Raw genomic sequence first — 19363 nt, forward strand, 5'->3', positions numbered from 1 at the left:
GATCCTTTTCAGCCTCTTTTGCCGGTTCCTTCAGTTTTGGGGTGTTTTTTTTTAAGGATTTTCTTAATGCTTATTTCTCATGAAGCTTGACTATCCTGTCCACACCACTCACTGTATAATGTAATATCTCTGACTGGTTAGTTTCATGGTTTTAAGAGACTATATTTGACAATTTTCAGACATGAATATTTTGTCTAAAACTTTTCTCTAATTGATTTGCATGTCCAATTCTATGCACGCATCTTCACTTGGATACCTAAAGGCATTTGAAAGATGAGTTTCTATAACTGAACTCATGATCTTCCCACAAAAATGAGATTCCCCGAATTGTCTCCATCTGAGCAAATGACATCTGCATTTCCTGTTACTTAAACACAAACACCTGGAGTCAACTTTGATTCCCCTTTACCTTTCACCATATGTCCAACATGTTAGCAGTCTAGTTAATGCTGCCCCTAAAATAAGTTCCTATTCCAATACCTCTGGCCATCTTTACTGCTCCTTCTGTGGGTCCAGCCAACATTATCTCTCACCTAAATTCCTGTAGAGCCCTAAAAAAGGGCCATTTTTACTCTTTTTCTTCTAAACATAACAACCAGAGTGATTTTTTTGAAAACATGTCAGCTCATGTAACTACTGTGCTCAAAACCAAAATATCATTCTCCACTTCTCTCAGAATAAAGACCTCTCAAAAACCCACATGACACAGACCCCATGGCCCCACTGGCTCTCTGGCTTGTCTTCAACTCCTGTCTTCTTCCCTCACTAAACTCCACCCACATCAGCCAACTTGCTGGCCTTCAAATGTTACATGAACACTCTTCCTTCCTGGACTTAACGTTTTCTGTTTCAGAGAAATGCAAGGAGCCACTGTCTCTATGTTTCAAGGCTGTTTCTTGTACAAATGAAAAGTTGTGTGGGATTAAAGGTAGTTGGTGTCCCTGCCTAACAGATGGACTGAAATGTGAGAGATTGTACAGGATTTTCTCAACAGACACCTACCCATTTCTAACAGCTAAATTCTCATGATGACATTCACTGTCCCATCCTCCACTAGACTATAAACTCAAGGATTTCTCATTTAGTTAATATATATTGATAAAACAATGTCTTACTAAAGAATGTTCAATAAAGTTTTGCAGAATGAATGAGTGAATGACAACCAATGAATGAATGGTAAAATATGTAAGTATTTATCAAAATGCTAAGCATGGTCAGACAATTAAGAAATTAAATAAATGAATCAGATGTGCTGCTTTACAGAAAGAAAAATATAATACTGGATTTTTTAAATCATATTTTAGCTTACCAAGATGATTATGCTAAGTTGAAAAGTATACAACATGTAGATTGAAGATTATTTGTCTTTGTAAATAATCATACACACAAATTTGTATAGGATTCTATAAGGAAAATGTACCAAAGTATTATATAATGGTGAATTACAGCTTATCTTTATTTTCTGTCATTTCTCTTTTACTTTCCAAATTTCCTGTAATTTTTTTTAATTATCAGAAAAAAAAAGAGCATTCTTACTTTGAAGTTTTAATTGTTTCATAAACTGTTTATTTCACAAGGAAAGGCATTTTCAAAAGTTGAGACACTTCATTCAAGCACCTTCACCACATACAAAAATCCTCTTCACAGCCCCAGAAGCAAGAAATTCTTGAAGAACCACAGTGAGACCTGAGAATCAATATTCTTCAATAAATGGATATTCAGGGTGACTGATACCACTGAAAGAGAAGGAGGAGGGTTCATTTATTAATTCTGTCATGTTGTCATAGAGAGCATTACTCTGTGAGTGCAGTCAGGATGGGCTAAAATTCAAAATCTACAAATACATCCCTCCTTCTCCCCCAACAAACACACATCAGGAGTCTGCTCCATGTGCACATGGCACCTGCACGTCCAGTCCCAACATTCACGTGTAATCGTCACTCCACAGTGACAGGTAGTTTGACTCAGGTTACAATTTTAAGAGGGCACAAGACCTGGGGCTAACTCTGGAGATCATTTCTGCCCCTTCGTGGAACTTCTGTCCCTAGATGATGAGAAGGATCATAGCAAACAAAGTAGCTGCTCTTTTTTTTGCACATCCATGGATAAGCAGATACCAAGCACCCCCAAAAATACAGACTGTCTTCATTAAGGAAATTCTAATTTATTGAAGAGATACACAGTCACCTGAATAATCATACAGCACAAAGTGGCATTGATATTTTCTTAATTTATGATGTATTAAAACATTGGTTACTCAGTAATTAGTATAACTATTGTTTTCTTTTTCTCCATGTTTCTACTTTTCTTTTTAAACTTTTCCTTTTCAATTCAATTTGTCCTTTTCAATTCAATTCATTAAAAAGTGCATTCTGAGCAATTTTAAGTGCCAGGAGCTGTGCTGTTGACCTGAGCCCACAAAGAGAAATAAGTCTAGCCATTCACAGCCTAATGAAGGAGAAGATGGAATTATACTTAAAAGTCTTTAAGGGCAGAAAAGTAAGTCTTCACCTTTTTTTTCATTTATCATGTATTTTATCAGAATTGTGATATAGTTTTACAAACAATAGGGAGAGTTTTGATAGCTTTCCCTTCAAACAAAATCTTCACTGTACCAATAATTTGCATTCCCTCCTCTCTAAACTCCCTTCCAAATTTCTCTTCTGTCTCTTCAATCCTAACATTCTCCTGCAGTAATGAGGCAGCTGGAATTCTGTTAGTGACTAAGTCAAAGGCAAGCAGGTGGGGGCTCCCCAGGGGGATGGACTTCTGCTGGACAAAGGCTAAACTGCAGTGAGTCTTCACTCAAGAAACCAGAGAGACCCAGATGATCTTACCTGAGTGTGTCCTGTTAAGGACACAGCAGTCTCTCACTGGAGAGTCAGTTAAGCTCATGATCTACTGGTAATTCAGCTTTGTGAGATAACAAGGATGAGGATGTGTGAGTTGTAATAGGGAAAAAAGATCAATGAAGAGATTAATTTGAAAAAAATGGATTGTGTCTTGGAGAAGAAATGCCCATAAGGGAGAAAATCTACCAGACCATTAGGAGATGGGGGGGAAGCAGGTCCATGTGACTTCTCAAAACTGTTGCAGGTTGGCCTTCATGGGACCTGCCTCCATAACAAAGTGTCAACAAGATGTTTTATCATTGTGTTAGGAATAACATGAATGGGGGCTTCCCAGGTGGTCAGTGATAAAGGATCCACCTGCCAAGTAGGAGACATGGGTTCAGTGATTGGCAAGATAACTTGCAGAAGAAAATGGCAAGCCACTCCAGTATTCCTGCCTAGGAATCCCACGGACCCTAGCAGGCTACAGTCCGAGGGTCCCAAGAGTTGGACACAACTAAGCAACTAAACAACAACAAAACATGAATGTAATCCAAAAAGGCTTAATCATTATACAGTTTTTATTAATATAACCTTTTTATCCTGATGTAAAAAGAATTAAACATACTCACAGGTCCCTGTAAGAATAGTGGGCTGCTGGCACTGTGCCCTCTGTGTTTACTGGGTCCCTCAGCCCTGAGAGGAGGTGCACCAGGCACAGGGATTAGGGGCACAAAGTAGTGAAATCACCATGATGTAAACTCTGAGGATTTTACTGATGGGCTGTCCTAGGTCCCAATCATTTCTGTTGGTCAGAGACAGAGCCCAGGAGGAAACCTCTGGTTTGAGGTCTTCAGGAAGACTCTGGTTGGCTTCTATGCTGGAATCAGGACTGTCTTCCTAGAATCAAGTTTTTAAAAAGCTTAGTTGCCCTACTGATCTGCCTGCTACAGGAAAAAAAAAAACATGTGTGTGAAATATCTGCAAGTCACTTACAGCAGAAATTCGTAATATCTTATATTTCTATTAATGCCATCAATTGCTTTCATGTCTTCTGGAGTCAGTTCAAAGTCAAACACCTGGAAGGAAAGACGAATCACATTACCTTTCCCACAAGAAGACGGCCTCCCCCTGGGAACTGGAGGACTTTCCAGCTGGATGAGGACAAGAGAGGGGACAGGGAAGCTGTGTCTGTCCTCAGCTTCCAGGTGAACAAGCCTGGGACCCTCTGCTGAGTTCTCACCTCTCCTTCCCACACCTCTTTCTCTGTTCACCTCACAAACATTACAGTGCATCAGTCCCTTATCTTTCTAAGTGAATCACTTCAGACAGAAAAGAAATGTACTAAAATACCCTTTTGTCTTTGAAAACTCCTGCCTTGATACCTGCACCTGAACAAACATTAGACTGCTTCACACTCCCCAACATGCCCTAAGTGTGACAGCATTGCACGGAGGCCATGTGGGGAGGAGTCTTCCTTGCGAAATGTATACCTGTGGCGGATTCATTTTGATATTTGGCAAAACTAATACAATTATGTAAAGTTTAAAAATAAAATAAATTAAAAAAAAAAAGAAAGCCTATCCAAGAATCTGATATCAAACTTACTCTTTATCTATGAATAAATCTAAAAGAAACTTTATGTAAATGCCTTTGTAGATAAAGTTAGAAAAGTTTAAACACTAAAGAACATCTAAAATATTAAAAATTCACATCATAATCATGAAATGGATAGCTCAGTTTTATAAAGAAATTTGTTTTCTCTGAAGTGATCTAGTGTTTCAATGCAACATGAATCAAAGACTGACATACATATTCTCTTGTAGAAATCAGCAAAGTGATACCAAATTTTATTTTTTTTAATTTTATTTTATTTTTAAACTTTACATAACTGTATTAGTTTTGCCAAATATCAAAATGAATCTGCCACAGGTATACATGTGTTCCCCATCCTGAACCCTCCTCCCTCCTCCCTCCCCATTCCATCCCTCTGGGTCAAGAAGAACTAATAAAAAGTAGCCAAGACATTCTTCAGTTCTGTTGAGTTCAGTTGCTCAGTCGTGTCCGACTCTTTGCGACCCCATGAACTGCAGCATGCCAGGCCTCCCTGTCCATCACCAACTCCCGGAGTCCACCCAAACCCATGTCCATTGAGTCGGTGATGCCATCCAACCATCTCATCCTCTGTCGTCCCCTTCTCCTCCTGCCCTCAATCTGTCCCAGCATCAAGGTCTTTTCAAATGAGTCAGCTCTTCACATGAGCTGCCCAAAGTATTGGAGTTTCAGCTTCAGCATCAGTCCTTCCAATGAATATTCAGGACTGATTTCCTTTAGGTTGAACTGGTTGAAGAATTTACCATTCTGGAAATAAGACTTATTTTACAATTTAATAACACAGTACAGAAAACCGAATAGTTAAATAGAAGAAAGAGGCCAGAAATGTACTTATAGGCTCTCTATATATGACAGAGTTTACCATGAAAATCTGTGGAAAATATGGACATGTTGTTTTTATTCAGTTGCTAAGTCATATCCAATTCTTTGTGGCACACTGGACTGTGGTAAGGCAGGCTTCCTTGTTCACCACCAACACAGAGTTTTCTCAAACTCATGTCCATTGAGTTGGTGACGCCATCCAACCATCTCATTCTCTGTAGCCTGCTTCTCCTCCTGCCCTCAGTCTTTTCCAGCATCAGGGTCTTTTCCAATGAATCAGCTCTTCACAATCAGGTAGCCAAAGTATTAGAGCTTCGGCTTCAACATCAGTCCTTCCAATGAATATTCAAGGTTGATTTCCTTTAGGATAGATTGATTTGGTATCCTTGCTGTCTTAGATTTCCATTTAATAAACAAACAAACATATATGTGACCATTTTCATATTATATTGGAAAACCAATTCTAGGTGTACTGCAGGGGCAAATTTGAATGGAAACACACAAACAATTTTTTAGGGGACTGTACACTGAAGCGACTTAGCAGCAGCAGCAGCGGCAACACTTGACCTTGACTTAGATGGACCTGTGAACTTTGGCAGAATTGATGAGTCAGTTCTGAGTCTATAAATGAAGAGTATTTTTTTTTTCCATACACTGACTATGGATCATAGTACTGTGCTGACGTGATAACCAGGTTAGTTGACCACAGTCTAGCCAAATATATATGTAAAACTAGAGGGAGAAGCATGCAGGCTCCTCTGACAAGAGTCATATCCACCTGTTAAAGCAGAACTGCTGAGATGCTCTGCACTGAGTTGCAAATGCATGAGCAAGACCAGCTAAGAGGATAGCAGCTGAGCTGAGTTGAGGCTGATTGTCAAAACACAGAATCAAGAGACACAGAAATGATCTCTGCATTAAATCCTGAAAGTGGGGAGAGTTTCTTGTATAGCTGTGACTAAGGGTACAATTATGGCCTCCTACAAATAAATCAAAAGAGAAACAACCTAGCTAAAGTTGACAAAGTCTTGAAAAGGAGCTACACAAAGAGAAACTCAAGAAGATTAAATGTATAAAAATGAAACCCTGTAATATTCAGGGAAATACAAAATAAAACCATGATGGTTTGTGGGTTAAAGATTGCTGCTATAATTTTTGTGCCCCCAAACTTCCAAATAGGAAAAGAAGTACGTCAAAGCTGTATATTGTCACCCTGATTGTTTAACTTATATTCAGAGTAGATCATGAGAAACCTGGGCTGGAAGAAGCACAAGCTGGAATCAAGATTGCTGGGAGAAATATCAATAACCTCAGATATGCAGATGACACCACCCTTATGGCAAAAAGTGAAAAAGAACTAAAGAGCCTCTTAGTGAAAGAGGAGAGTGAAAAAGCTGACTTAAAACTCAACATTCATAAAACTAAGATTATGTTATCTGGTCCCATTACTTCATGGCAAATAGATGGGAAAACAGGGGAAACAGTGGCTGACTTTATTTTGGGGGCTCCAAAATCACTGCAGATGGTGATTGCAGCCATGAAATTAAAAGATGCTTACTCCTTGGAAGGAAAGTTATGACCAACCTAGACAGCATATTAAAAAGCAGAGATATTACTTTGTCAACAAAGGTCTGTCTAGTCAAGGCTATGGTTTTTTCAGTAGTCATGTATGGATGTGACATTTGGACTATAATGAAAGCTGAGTGCTGAAGAATTGATCCCTTTGATCTGTGATGTTGGACAAGACTCTTGAGAGTCCCTTGGACTGCAAGGAGATCCAACCAGTCCATCCTAAAGGAGATCAGTCCTGGGTGTTCATTGGAAGGACTGATGTTGAAGCTGAAACTCCAATACTTTGGCCACCTGATGCAAAGAGCTGACATTTGAAAAGATCCTGATACTGGGAAAGATTGAGAGTAGGAGGAGAAGGGGATGACAGAGGATGAGATGGTTGGATGGCATCACCGACTCAATGGACATGAATTTGGGTAAATTCTGGGAGTTGGTGATGGACAGGGAGGCATGGCATGCTGTGGTTCATGGGGTCACAAAGAGTCAGACATGACTAAGCGACTGAACTGAACTGAACTGAACTGAAATTTATATGTTGATGGTGTTAGAAAAATCCCAATACATGGAGGCTGAACAACACACTGCAGAATAATCAACAAATCAAAGAAGAAATCAAAACATGCATAGAAATGAATGAAAATGAAAACACAACAACCCAAAACCTATGGAAAACTGTAAAAGCAGTGCTAGGGGGAAGGTTCATAGCAATACAGGCTTACCTCAAGAAACAAGAAAAAAGTCAAATAAATAACCTAACTCTACACCTAAAGCAACTAGAAAAGGAAGAAATGAAGAACCCCAAAGTTAGTAGAAGGAAAGAAATCTTAAAAATTAGGGCAGAAATAAATGCAAAAGAAACAAAAGAGACCATAGCAAAAATCAATAAAACCAAAAGCTGGTTCTTTGAGAAGATAAATAAAATTGACAAACCATTAGCCAGACTCATCAAGAAACAAGGAAGAAAAATCAAATCAACAAAATTAGAAAGGAAAATGGAGAGATCACAACAGACAACACAGAAATACAAAAGATCATAAGAGACTATTATCAGCAACTGTGTGCAAATAAAATGGACAACATGGAAGAAATGGACAAATTCTTAGAAAAGTACAACTTTCCAAAATTGAACCCGGAAGAAATAGAAAATCTTAACAGACCCATCACAAGCACGGAAATTGAAACTGTAATCAGAAATCTTCCAGTAAAAAAAAGCGCAGGACCAGATAGCTTCACAGCTGAATTCTACCAAAAATTTAAAGAAGAGCGAACACCTATCCTACTCAAACTCTTCCAGAAAATTGCAAAGGAAAGTAAACTTCCAAACTCATTCTATAAGGCCATCATCACCATAATACCAAAACCTGATAAAGATGCCACAAAAAAAGAAAACTACAGGCCAATATCACTGAGGAACATAGATGCAAAAATCCTTAACAAAATCCTAGCAAACAGAATCCAACAACATATTTAAAAGATCATACATCATGACCAAGTGGGCTTTATCCCAGGGATGCAAAGATTCTTCAATATGCATAAATCAATCAATGTAATACACCACATTTAAAAATTGATAAATAAAAACCATATGATTATCTCAATAGATGCAGAGAAAGCCTTTGACAAAATTCAACATCCATTTATGATAAATACTCTCCAGAAAGCAGGAATAGAAAAAACAAACCTCAACATAATAAAAGCTATATATGACAAACCCTCAGCAAACATTATCCTCAATGGTGAAAAATTGAAAGCATTTCCCCTAAAGTCAGGAACAAGACAAGGGTGCCCACTCTCACCACTACTATTCAACATAGTTTTGGAAGTTCTGGCCAGAGCAGTCAAAGCAGAAAATGAAATAAAAGGAATCCAGATTGGAAAAAAAGTAAAACTCTCACTGTTTGCAGATGACATGATCTTCTACATAGAAAACCCTAAAGACTCCACCAGAAAATTACTAGAGCTAATCAATGAATATAGTAAAGTTTCAGGATATAAAATTAATACACAGAAATACCTTGCCTTCCTATACACTAACAATGAGAAAACAGAATAAGAAATTAAGGAAACAATTCCATTTGCCATTGCAAAGAAAAGAATAAAATACTTAGGAATACATCTACCTAAAGAAACAAAAGATCTATATATAGAAAACTATAAAACACTGGTGAAAGAAATCAAAGAGGACACAAATAGATGGAGAAATATACCATGTTCATGGATTGGAATACTCAATATAGTGAAAATGAGTATACTACCCAAAGCAATCTATAGATTCAATGCAATCCCTATCACGCTACCAATGGTATTTTTCAGAGAACTAGAACAAATAATTTCGCAATTTGTATGGAATTACAAAAAACCTCGAATAGCCAAAGCGATCTTGAGAAAGAAGAATGGAACTGGAGGAATCAACCTGCCTGACTTCAGGCTATACTACAAAGCCACAGTCATCAAAACAGAATGAAGTAAGCCAGAAAGAAAAACACCAATACAGTATACTAAAACATATATGTAGAATTTAGAAAGAAGGTAATGATAACCCCGTATGAAAGACAGCAAAAGAGACACAGATGTATTGAACAGTCTTTTGGACTCTGTGGGAGAGGGTGAGGGTGGGATGATATGGGAGAATGGCATTAAAACATGTAAAATATCATATGTGAAAAGAATCACCAGTCCAGGTTTGATGCATGATACAGGGTGATCAGGGCTGGTGCACTGGGATGACCCAGAAGGATGGGATGGGGAGGGAGGTGCGGGGGCGGGGTTCAGGATGGGGAACACATGTACACTCATTGCAGATTCAAGTCAATGTATGGCAAAACCGATACAAAATTGTAAAGTAAAATAAATTTATTTATTTAAAAAAAAAACGAAATGGAGCCTTTCAAAGGTCATGATAGTGGAGCTCTCACGAATGAGATTTTAAAATAGCATATTCATATAAGAGACTTGGGAGAGCTCTGTTGCCCCCTCCATTATATTAAGATGCAAAGAGAAACCTGTGACCTGGATGAGGGCCCTCACCTGACCACACAGGAACCCTGACTCAGATCTCCAGCTTCAAAACTGTGAGAAATAAATTTCAATTTTTCTCAGCCACTCAATCTGTGATATTTTGTTAGAGCAGTTCAAATGATCTAAAAAAATCACATAATGCAATTTCATCAACTGAGAACAAAGAAAATAAGATATCATTTGCACAAGATGATAGAATAAATGGCTGACATAACTCTGAAACTAAAATCTCTGTTTTCCGTCCAACCTGAACCCTCTCCAGCCATGCCACCTCTTCTGCTGCCACATCAGGAGGAGAAAATCACCAGGAACACACACAACACATTCATGCATGCAGAAGAACAGGTAACATGTCTTGACTCAAGGAAAGTCTTGAGAGATGGACAAAGAATGACCCTCGAGAAGGATATTCCTTAGGAGCCCTCTGCACACAGCCCCACTCATCACCTGTATGTTCTCTTTGATCCGCTTCTTGTTGTAACTCTTGGCCAGAACTACAACCCCACGTTGTATCTGGTAGCGAAGGGCAACTAGAGCTGGGGTTTGCTTGTGCTTTTTGGCAATGGTACAAAGAACTGGGTCCTCCAAGAGAACGGGCAGGTCCAGGTTCACCCTGGAAGGAAATTCAGAAATGCTGAGAAGCTGAGACTAAGTACTCAGTTTGTGAATAGTTTTACCAAACAGACCAAGTATGTCCACTCTATACCAGTGCTTCTCAAAGTGTGGTCCATGTACTAAGAGCATCAGCATTACTGGGAATCTTGTTAGAAATACAAATTCCCAGCTTAAATGCAGACACACTGAATCAGAACCTAAACTGTGGCACCTCCCAATCTCTGTTTACAAAGTTCTCCCAGTCATTTGGATGCATGTTTGAGTGAGACCAGAACTGCCAAACTCATGGATTTTTTTTTCCTTTTTTAATTATCATTTGTTGTTTTTCTCCATTCATAGCTCTAAAGTTTGTACAATGGCACAAAAAAAAAAAAAGTAATGGAAAAAGACTGGGAAATTTTTTTTTAATTGTCACTTTTCACAGGTATTGATACAAGTTGAATAGTCCAAAATATAGAACTATTCATTTCACATTATTTATATTATACAATTTTCTATAGATGTTTACAAAAATGGTTCATATTGAAATTTGTTATCATGATAGACCTAGAAGTTACATATTATTATCCCAATTTTAGATAAAAGATATGTGAGGTTTGCTACTGCTGCTAAGTCACTTCAGTCGTGTCTGACTCTGTGTGACCCCAGAGACAACAGGCCACCAGGCTCCCCCATCCCTGGGATTCTCCAGGCAAGAACACTGGAGTGGGTTGCCATTTCCTTCTCCAATGTGAGGTTTAGACATGTACTTTTAGAAACATGTTCATAGTTGAATAAATAAGTAAATCATGATATAAGCTTGTGTCTCTGGTCTCAACTGGGGGATTATATATAAATTTTAATGCAGACATTTGTTATTGATGGGTCAACAATCTAATACAATGTAGAAAAATTGGCTGGGTGATGGGAAGATAAAAGAGAAGGATTCATTCCATCCCTCCCTGCTTATCCCCTGTGCCTATGAGTTATCTGAGTAATATATGATTTAAACTAGTTTATCAAAAATTTAATTTTAAATAAACTCCTTGTTGTCTTCATTAGGATTCAATACCATTCTTTTAGTCGTTGGGATCCCAGAGCAGCATAGGCAACAAGAACGATATCATGTGACTTGCAGAAATCCAACAGTTTCCTCTGGTTGAGATAAGGGTGACATTCCACCTGTAGAATGTCAACAGAGAAGAGTGTCAGATTATACGGAAAGGTATTATTAATGTGACATAAAAGATGTAAACTGGAAATATCAACACCAAGAGAGAAATAGACAAAAGTGTGTTTATACAGTTAATTTTATGATAGACATGGATGGGAAAACCAGTCTAAGACTGAATAATCAAAAGGTGGGCTCTACATTTGAGTAAATGTTTCTGAGTAAATATTTCATGTAATGTTAGCATCACCATGAGCCTTTAAATTAACCCTCTAGCCTGGATGATTTCCATCATCTCCAGCACATTTTTCTGTTCGGTGCTCCCTGTTGAGACTCATAAATGCTGAGCCACCAAGATTTTGGATTCAGCCAACAGAACCCCACATGAACTCTTAACACCCATCTCAGCTGATTTGTCTTCTATTACTTCCCATTCCAGTTTTTTTTTAATTAATTTATTTTTTACTGACAAATGATTGCTTTACAGAATTTTGCTGGTTTCTGTCAAACTTCAACATGAATCCATTCCAGGTTTTCATGGTCTTCCTTCCTGCTTGAAGTTCGCTCCAAGCCACTTTCACCCTCCGTCTGGTCATCCTTCCATCTCAGGGAAATGCCTCCTTCCTCTAGTTCTGGATTCTACCCACAATTTGCCAGGAAACGCTCCACACCTATCTACCCAGATTTTATCAGAGATATCGTTATGGATTACATTCACAAAGTCCAGACAGAGGCTCTGCTCTCTAGAATCCTTTGACCCACAAAGGTCAGATGAACAGGAGGAGAGGACAGACAGACATCAGGCTCCAGGGCAGAAGGAGGTTGTGAAGAGCAGGAGGGAGAGGAGCCAAGCTGCTCACCTGGTTGCAGACGGGCTTGTACTTGAGCCCCGGCTTGTTCAGGATCTTCTCCAGCTGCTTGTGGTTGAAGTTGGACACCCCGATGGACTTGGTCAGCCCTGCGTCCTTACACTTCTCCAGGGCCTGGGGATGGATGGGTGCTGAAAATTCACTTGGAATGGGCAATAGAACAAGAATAAAAGCTGAAAAAAAATCTGTAAAAAGTGTCATCCAGAAGAATTAGCATTGATTATCAAGAAGGAAAGAGGGGAAGAATGGCATGACACAAAAAGAAGAATTGCCGTCTCCTCCTTGGAAAACCCTGGAGAACACATATCACATGGAAGAAAATAGATATCTGTCTCACTGTCCCAGATTCTCCTCCTCTGTTCCTCTCTGTGAACATTTCAGCAATGGTTTCCTCCCCACAACCCCAGCATCACATCCCTCAGAGTTCATGAACTGCTGAGTCTGATGGCCCACAGCCCAATCTCACAGGCAGAAGAATTGATGGAGGTTTCCCCTCTCCTGGCTCCTCCTTTAACTCTCTACTCTTGGAACTCACCTCCCATGTGTGACAGAGATCCACTGAGTCAGGTATCAGTTTTCCATTTTCATCTTTTGGGTATAATTCCTCCCCTGGCTGGAATAGAAGTAGTCATTTTAGACATGTCACAAAATAATTTCTCCACATTTAGCAAGGCTTCCGGGTATCTGGGATTAAACCTACATGAGGTAGGTTTACAACTTTCTAGATGCTAATATTTGCAAAGTGATTGCATATGGAGATGTAAGCAAGGTCTTTGGGATGGAGGCTTATTCTACTTTTTTGCAGTCAATATATGTTGTAATAAGTACAATTTTCCTAGGTCCTAAAAAGGACTTCAAGTGACTTCTGTGAATTTTGTCTGTTCTTGTACTTCCCTCTTTTGAAATATCTCTGATCTGAGAATGGCAGTAAGTTACATGGCTTTATTTCCAGAATAAAAGTTTCAACCTTGACCTGGGCTAGATAATCAGATTTCCTTTTCCCTCTGAGCATCAGATGCCCTAGAGCAGGCACATGAACCAGCAAGACTCTCCTTAAGTTGGTACAGATTGTGGAAGATCAAGGGTCTCAAATGTTCATGGCCATGGACCTTGAGCTGCCCCAAGGTCATATTTGCCATCAGTGGAAAATTTTCAGGAAAAAATAAGCAAACCTGAGTAACATCCTGATAAGGCATAGAAATTAGTAGAAATTAGGAGACATTTCTGAAGAGTACTGCAAATCCCCAATCTGTCTGTGGCTATGACTTGTCATCTACATAGTCCACTAAGCTATTGTGCATCAGATGGTTTGAGCTGTTTTTTGTAACTTGAAATCAAAAGTCCTCAGTAAACCATTCTTAGCAGCCAAGTGCAGTCTACAAACCTCATCATGAAGTCAGGCAAGAGAGGAGGCAATCTCTCCCAAGTCCTTGTAAAGGAACAAAGTTTAGATGCTCCCAGAGGGAGCACCACCAAATACCCTCAATTTGAAAGGGTGAAAGACAAGAGAAACTCATCATGTTCAATGTAAGGCAGTGTCATGCTCACCACGGCTGCACCAAACTCTTGGTTCATGAAATCCCCAGGGACCCAGGAGTCATATTCAGGACTGTGTGCAGAACTGGCCTGCTTCTACTTCCTCAAGTTTTTCTGGCAGAGACTCTCAGATTATTAACTCCTTTCTCTGGGAGGCACGTAAGGGATTCAAAGAAATTCAGTAAAAAGATGATCACAAATTATTGTTTGGGAGATTCTACTCTAGTGTAATCGTCCCTTCAACCTACTAAGACAAATCTTAATTCAACCATCCATGCAAGTTGATGCACATTCTAACACAAGAAATAAAATTGATGTGATCACACATATTTCCAACCTTCACAGGCAGTGGAAAATGAATAATATAGAGATCGACATAGTCCAGCTGAAGAGTTTTCAGTGACTTTTCCAAGGCTGGTCGGACCAACTCTTGTCGAAGGGAAGTTAACCAAAGCTGTAGAGATTAAAGAATGGGAGTTTTATTAATAATACTTCAGATTTTTTTTTACCTTAGTGTGAGGCTTGTGGGATATTACTTCCCTGACCAAGGATCAAATCTGGGCTCATGGCATTAAAGCACCAAGTCTTAACCACCAGGGAATTGTAATACTTTAGGAATTTACCAATAAGTATAGATCACCAAACAAATGATCCTATTATATAATTGTCACCTTCGCACAATCACTTTCATAAATGTTCACACACAACATGCATAGTACCTTTGAAGTGTAGAATATGTCTTCTCTCTTCACAGTGCCATCTGCAATCTTGCTTCGAATGGCCTGGCCAACTTGCTCCTCATTTTGGTACACATGAGCACAGTCAATATGGCGGAACCCAACCTCTATAGCAAATTGGGTAACTTCCTGAGATTCACTCTTAGCAGTCTACATAAACAAAAATGTTGAATACCCACATGATTAAGAGATTGCTAAGGTACAAGCTTTGATCTTCCCAAGGATTGACTTTGCTCTGTGCCTTTGGTTAGTTCTATATGTGTGGTGATGAACCCATGATAGTTTCCCTGAACATTCCTGGTGAGTTATTCCATGGACACCCAGGAACCCTTCAACCCCAGGCAACTAGTGGTTGATTGCTGACCTGAGAGGACCCAAGAATACCTCCAGGTTCAGTGATTTGCTGTTAGAAGCCAAAAGACTCATTAAGTTATAGTCATGAGTAGCATTTATACTGTGAGATGTATACTTATATACAAAGATATAAGGTGCCTGGTAAAAGCAGCAAGAAACCAAGTGAAAGCATTTGAGACTTCTGTCTACCAGTGAAACCACACAGACTGCACCAAATAAAACTGTATCTATTCAAAGTGTACAAAGTGATGTTCTCATATAAGAATCCATAGTTAATAATCACCACAATCAAGCTAGGTAACAGATCCATCACCTCCCATAGCTAACTATTAAGGTTGTTTGTAAGAAGACTTAAAATCTAATCTAACAAAATCTCAAGTTATAGCACATTATCTTTAACTATAGTCACTGTGCTATACATCAGTTGTTCAGGCTTATTCATCCTATAACTGAAGGTCTATACCATTGACCAACATCTTTGCATTTTTCCCAGCCTTGACTCCAGCTTCTGGTCACCATTTCCCTATTCTCTGCTTCTATAACTTCCACTTTTAGAGAATCCACCTATAAAGATATCATGTAGTATTTATCTTTCTATTTCTGGCTTATTTCACTTAGCTTAATGTTCTCCCAGTTCATCTGTGTGGTTACAAATGGCAAGATTATTTTGTTTATAATGCTGAATAAATGTTCCATTTCTTTTTTTTTTTAAGAAAGTATTGCTTTATTTGAGAAACTTACTTCCAAATTACTTTTATGTATTTTTAAAAGTCATAAAGAGCATCCAAGAGAAAAACATATACAGTTTCCATAGGAATAAGGACAAAAAAATGGGGTTGATGACTGCCCCAAACGATATTTCCTAAAGGAAAAAAAATGTAATATTTAACTTCTCTTTTTTTTGAGGCAGGGTAAGTGAACTACACACATCATAAATAAAATTTTCTTACTTTACAAGGAGGAAGGACTGTGATCCTGTTTTTGATGCATATGAAATACAAAAATCCACTGTTCTGATCACGATGAGGGAAAAAAAAACATCATTCTTCAACACTTCCGTTCATGCAATGAAATCCAAAGGTCTGTTGAATCCACCTTATGGATTCATGTACTGCCTATACTTTCTCTTCTGAGACACATTTATGGCGTAGGCATTTACAGAGCCATCCACCTTTTTCCCTTTTGTGGAGTCAAAGGAGGCAAATCCCATTAACTTCATCATTTCTATTTCTTCCTCTGTTTTGCCCTCTAAGTCTTTTTCAGTTATCTGACGTTCTTTGCTCTTTGTTTCTTTCTTTTCCTCATCTCTTCTTTCTTTCAGTCGAGAAGGGAAGATGTGGATCTATGTGGTCTTGGAGACCTGGAACGCCTTCTGGGTGGGGAGCGAGAGCGGCTTCTTCTCTGATCTTGCTCCCGGAACCGGGACCTTTCTCGGCGCCTGTGTTCTCTTTCCCGAGATGTGGACCCGGACCCCCTCCGCTCCCTCCGTGGGGCGGCTGAGGCTACGACCCATTTGGAATCCTTCTCCAGTACAAGTCCTCCGTTTCTTTTTATGTGATTCAGAATCTTTCCTATTTCAAGGAGATACATATTTGGTCTAACTTCCCTCTGTTGTGTCTGCTCCTGGTTTTTCTTAAATGCTCGGACATTTGGGGATGTACTGAGCCATGAACCAGTGAATTTCATTGACAGCCTGGACCCTTCCTCACCCTCACCCCCTGAGTACTACAAAGTCCTGTCTTCTGTTTGCAAAATGTCTCTGGATATTTCTATCTGTTTTATATATGAAAAAGTTGAGACTCAAAGTTTAAGGACCAGTCCCTTGTGACAAATACATGCTCTAAAGACAAGACGGACAGCCAACTTTCTGCCTTCCAGTCTAAAGACTTGTCCACTAGCCCCACTTATGCCCAGGCACTTCAGACTATACTTTAATAAAAACACACAATGAAACCCAAGAACACATTGCAAAACCTGGCTTGTAAGATTGTAGTTTATCCCCTCAGTAATATCCCTTCACTTATATCCTCCTCCCACTCAAATGATATTATAGTTCCCATCAGAAGAAGTTTCCAAGTAGAAAGAGAAGTACAGGGAAAAATATAGCTGGAGTGTTTCTGCCCTGGAACTGAGCAGATATCCCACAGTAGAAAAGCAATTCTCTCCCATTATTTTTCAGTCACCTCATCTTCAGGACCTTCCACCTCAAATGCTTCTCTGGATCATGTCTTTTTGGAAGAAGGAAAGTGTTCTGGAACTAATGAAATATACAGAGAAACCCCACCATTGCAATCCCCCTCAAAACAAAGCAGCTGACAGTCAGTGATCTTGATGACCAAGTCTCACCTCTTCTGCCAAACTGGGAAAGAGATGGAAACTGGAGGGGAACCCAGAGTAATATGCAGGTGAGCACAGCCTCAGACCTTGATGCAGAGTGGAGACTGGATGCTCTCTCCTCTTTCATAGGGCATGGTTCTAGCCTGGTTAATGATCCAGATGACCCTCCTAGTGTCACATGGGGACTCAAGACTTGAGACCCCACATCCCTTTCACTCATGTTACATCCACTATTTTTTATACCTCAACCCCAAACTACTACTCTTACCTCTGGAGGTGCATAGGTTCCAAATCCCAGGACAGGAATGAAGTGGCCATCATTAAGCTTCACTTGCCTTTTAGGATCCATTGCCTGTTTCTCCTCTGAGTAAGCAGACTGATTTTTTCTTCTTCTTCCCTCACAGTTATAAATAACAGGAAGGTAACACCCAGCTGCAGGATCCAATGTTAGCTGATATGTTGTAGGAGGAGCATGACTAAACCAGTACCCATAGAGTAAGAAGAGAACTGAAATCAGTTAACTTGTTTGATTTTTTTAATCAATATAATCTTAAGTATCAAATAATGATAAGATGTGCTAAACAATTATTAATCATTAGTTGCACAAGAAACTCTACACAGTAATCTTTTTTATTTTTCTATTATGAAGCCAATCTCAATCAAACAACAATTGAAACAACTTCCTTACAGTACAAACACACTCACATACAAAAGTGTTTAATAAAGAGTTTTCAAAATGCTGTCCCTTAATAAAGAATTAAAACTTCAAAAGAACATAAATTTCCTTTTACATATTTCCCACCAGCAAAATTATTTTGCTACAGATCTTACAGTGGTGACATCCTGAACAGGATAACAGAACCAGACATTTGGCAAAGTCCTTATTGGAGGTGAACTCTTAATAGCTTTAGGACACCATATGCAATGTGCAAACAGACTTCAAGTGCTTATACCTTGTCCTTAGTTATATAACTTTTAGAGTACTCTCATAATGTAACTGATACATATTTTATATGTTTCACTTAACTTACTATCTTATTCAGCATTACTCATAAAAGAATAACCTATAAACAACTTAAATTATAACAAATTCAGGAAGAGTAGGGGAAATTATCATGCAATGCTACATGGTTATATTGTGAAGTCAAAAGTTTAATATGTACTATGATGCCAGCAAAGTGGTGAGCTAGGAAGACTAAATTCTCCCAAGGAAAGATGAAAAAAGAGAGAGAACGCAGCTGAAAAACCTCATAGGAGTTCTGGAAAACAGTCAAACAAAATTGACAGCAACAAAGTAGTAGTAGCAAACAGGCAATTAGTAAAAATTCAGAACAGAGTGTGACAAGGAGTTTCATTGTGCATCACTCACCTGTACCCTCCTCCTGTCTGGAGCAGTGCAGTCTTGATCAGCTCCCAGTTGCCTCCCTCAAACCAAAGTGATCACAGAAAACCTGTGTGCAATGTTCCAACCTACTTGGGGGCTGTTTGGAGATTGCTGTCTGTTCCACTTAACTCTAAACTTAAACTGAAGAGCAGCTAGAGGGGCTATTACAGCTGCAGGGGGACTATATATATATGGAGTGAGTGTTAGTTGCTCTGTCATGTCTGACTCTTTGTGACCCTGTGTTCAATAGCCCACCAGGCTCCTCTGTCCATGGAATTCTCCAGGCAAGAATGCTGGAGTGGGTTGCCAGTCCCTTCTCCAGGGGATCCTGCCGACCCAGGGATTGAACCCAGGTTTCCTGCATTATAGGCAGATTCTCTACCATCTAAGCCACCAGGAAAGCCCATGTATATATATATATATATATATATATATATATATATATATATATATATATAGCCAAGCACAAAGGAATATGGGGGAGACATAGACTAGACCAAGTATTAATAAAACCCTGAGTAGAA

The 19363-nt window shown here is 39.1% G+C and overlaps 1 protein-coding gene and 1 pseudogene across 5 annotated transcripts; both read right to left on the reverse strand.

The window, feature by feature from the left end:
* Positions 1–1475: 1475 nt before the first annotated feature.
* Positions 1476–17876, reverse strand: LOC102400645 (dihydrodiol dehydrogenase 3-like). Of its 5 annotated transcripts, XM_006078313.4 has the most exons (9): positions 17724–17876; positions 14747–14914; positions 14365–14481; positions 13027–13104; positions 12483–12605; positions 11524–11633; positions 10305–10470; positions 3828–3910; positions 1484–1736 (listed from the first exon to the last, which is right to left on the reverse strand). In XM_006078313.4, the coding sequence occupies exons 1-9, from the start codon at positions 17802–17804 to the stop codon at positions 1694–1696; spliced, it is 969 nt and encodes a 322-aa protein (XP_006078375.2). In that variant the 5' UTR covers positions 17805–17876; the 3' UTR covers positions 1484–1693. The 5 variants fall into 5 exon arrangements, with proteins under 5 accessions (XP_025119891.2, XP_006078375.2, XP_025119889.2 ...); XM_025264106.3 differs by lacking the exon at positions 3828–3910 and having other exon boundaries at positions 1476–1736; XM_025264104.3 differs by lacking the exons at positions 1484–1736; positions 3828–3910 and adding an exon at positions 5045–5850.
* LOC102400324 lies at positions 14929–17707 on the reverse strand (annotated as a pseudogene).
* Positions 17877–19363: the final 1487 nt, after the last annotated feature.

This window comes from Bubalus bubalis, chromosome 14 (assembly GCF_019923935.1).
Source record: "Bubalus bubalis isolate 160015118507 breed Murrah chromosome 14, NDDB_SH_1, whole genome shotgun sequence".
In the NCBI taxonomy this organism is placed as follows: domain Eukaryota; kingdom Metazoa; phylum Chordata; class Mammalia; order Artiodactyla; family Bovidae; genus Bubalus; species Bubalus bubalis.

Bases quoted from the DNA above. Each gene is read 5' to 3' on its own strand.
- LOC102400645 (XM_006078313.4), bottom strand. From the start codon at position 17,804: ATGGATCCTAAAAGGCAAGTGAAGCTTAATGATGGCCACTTCATTCCT. The intron at 14,915-17,723 runs GTAAGAGTAGTA...TTGTTTATGTAG, and splicing joins GAACCTATGCACCTCCAGAG to ACTGCTAAGAGTGAATCTCA. The intron at 12,606-13,026 runs GTGAGTTCCAAG...ATCCATCCCCAG, and splicing joins ATCTCTGTCACACATGGGAG to GCCCTGGAGAAGTGTAAGGA.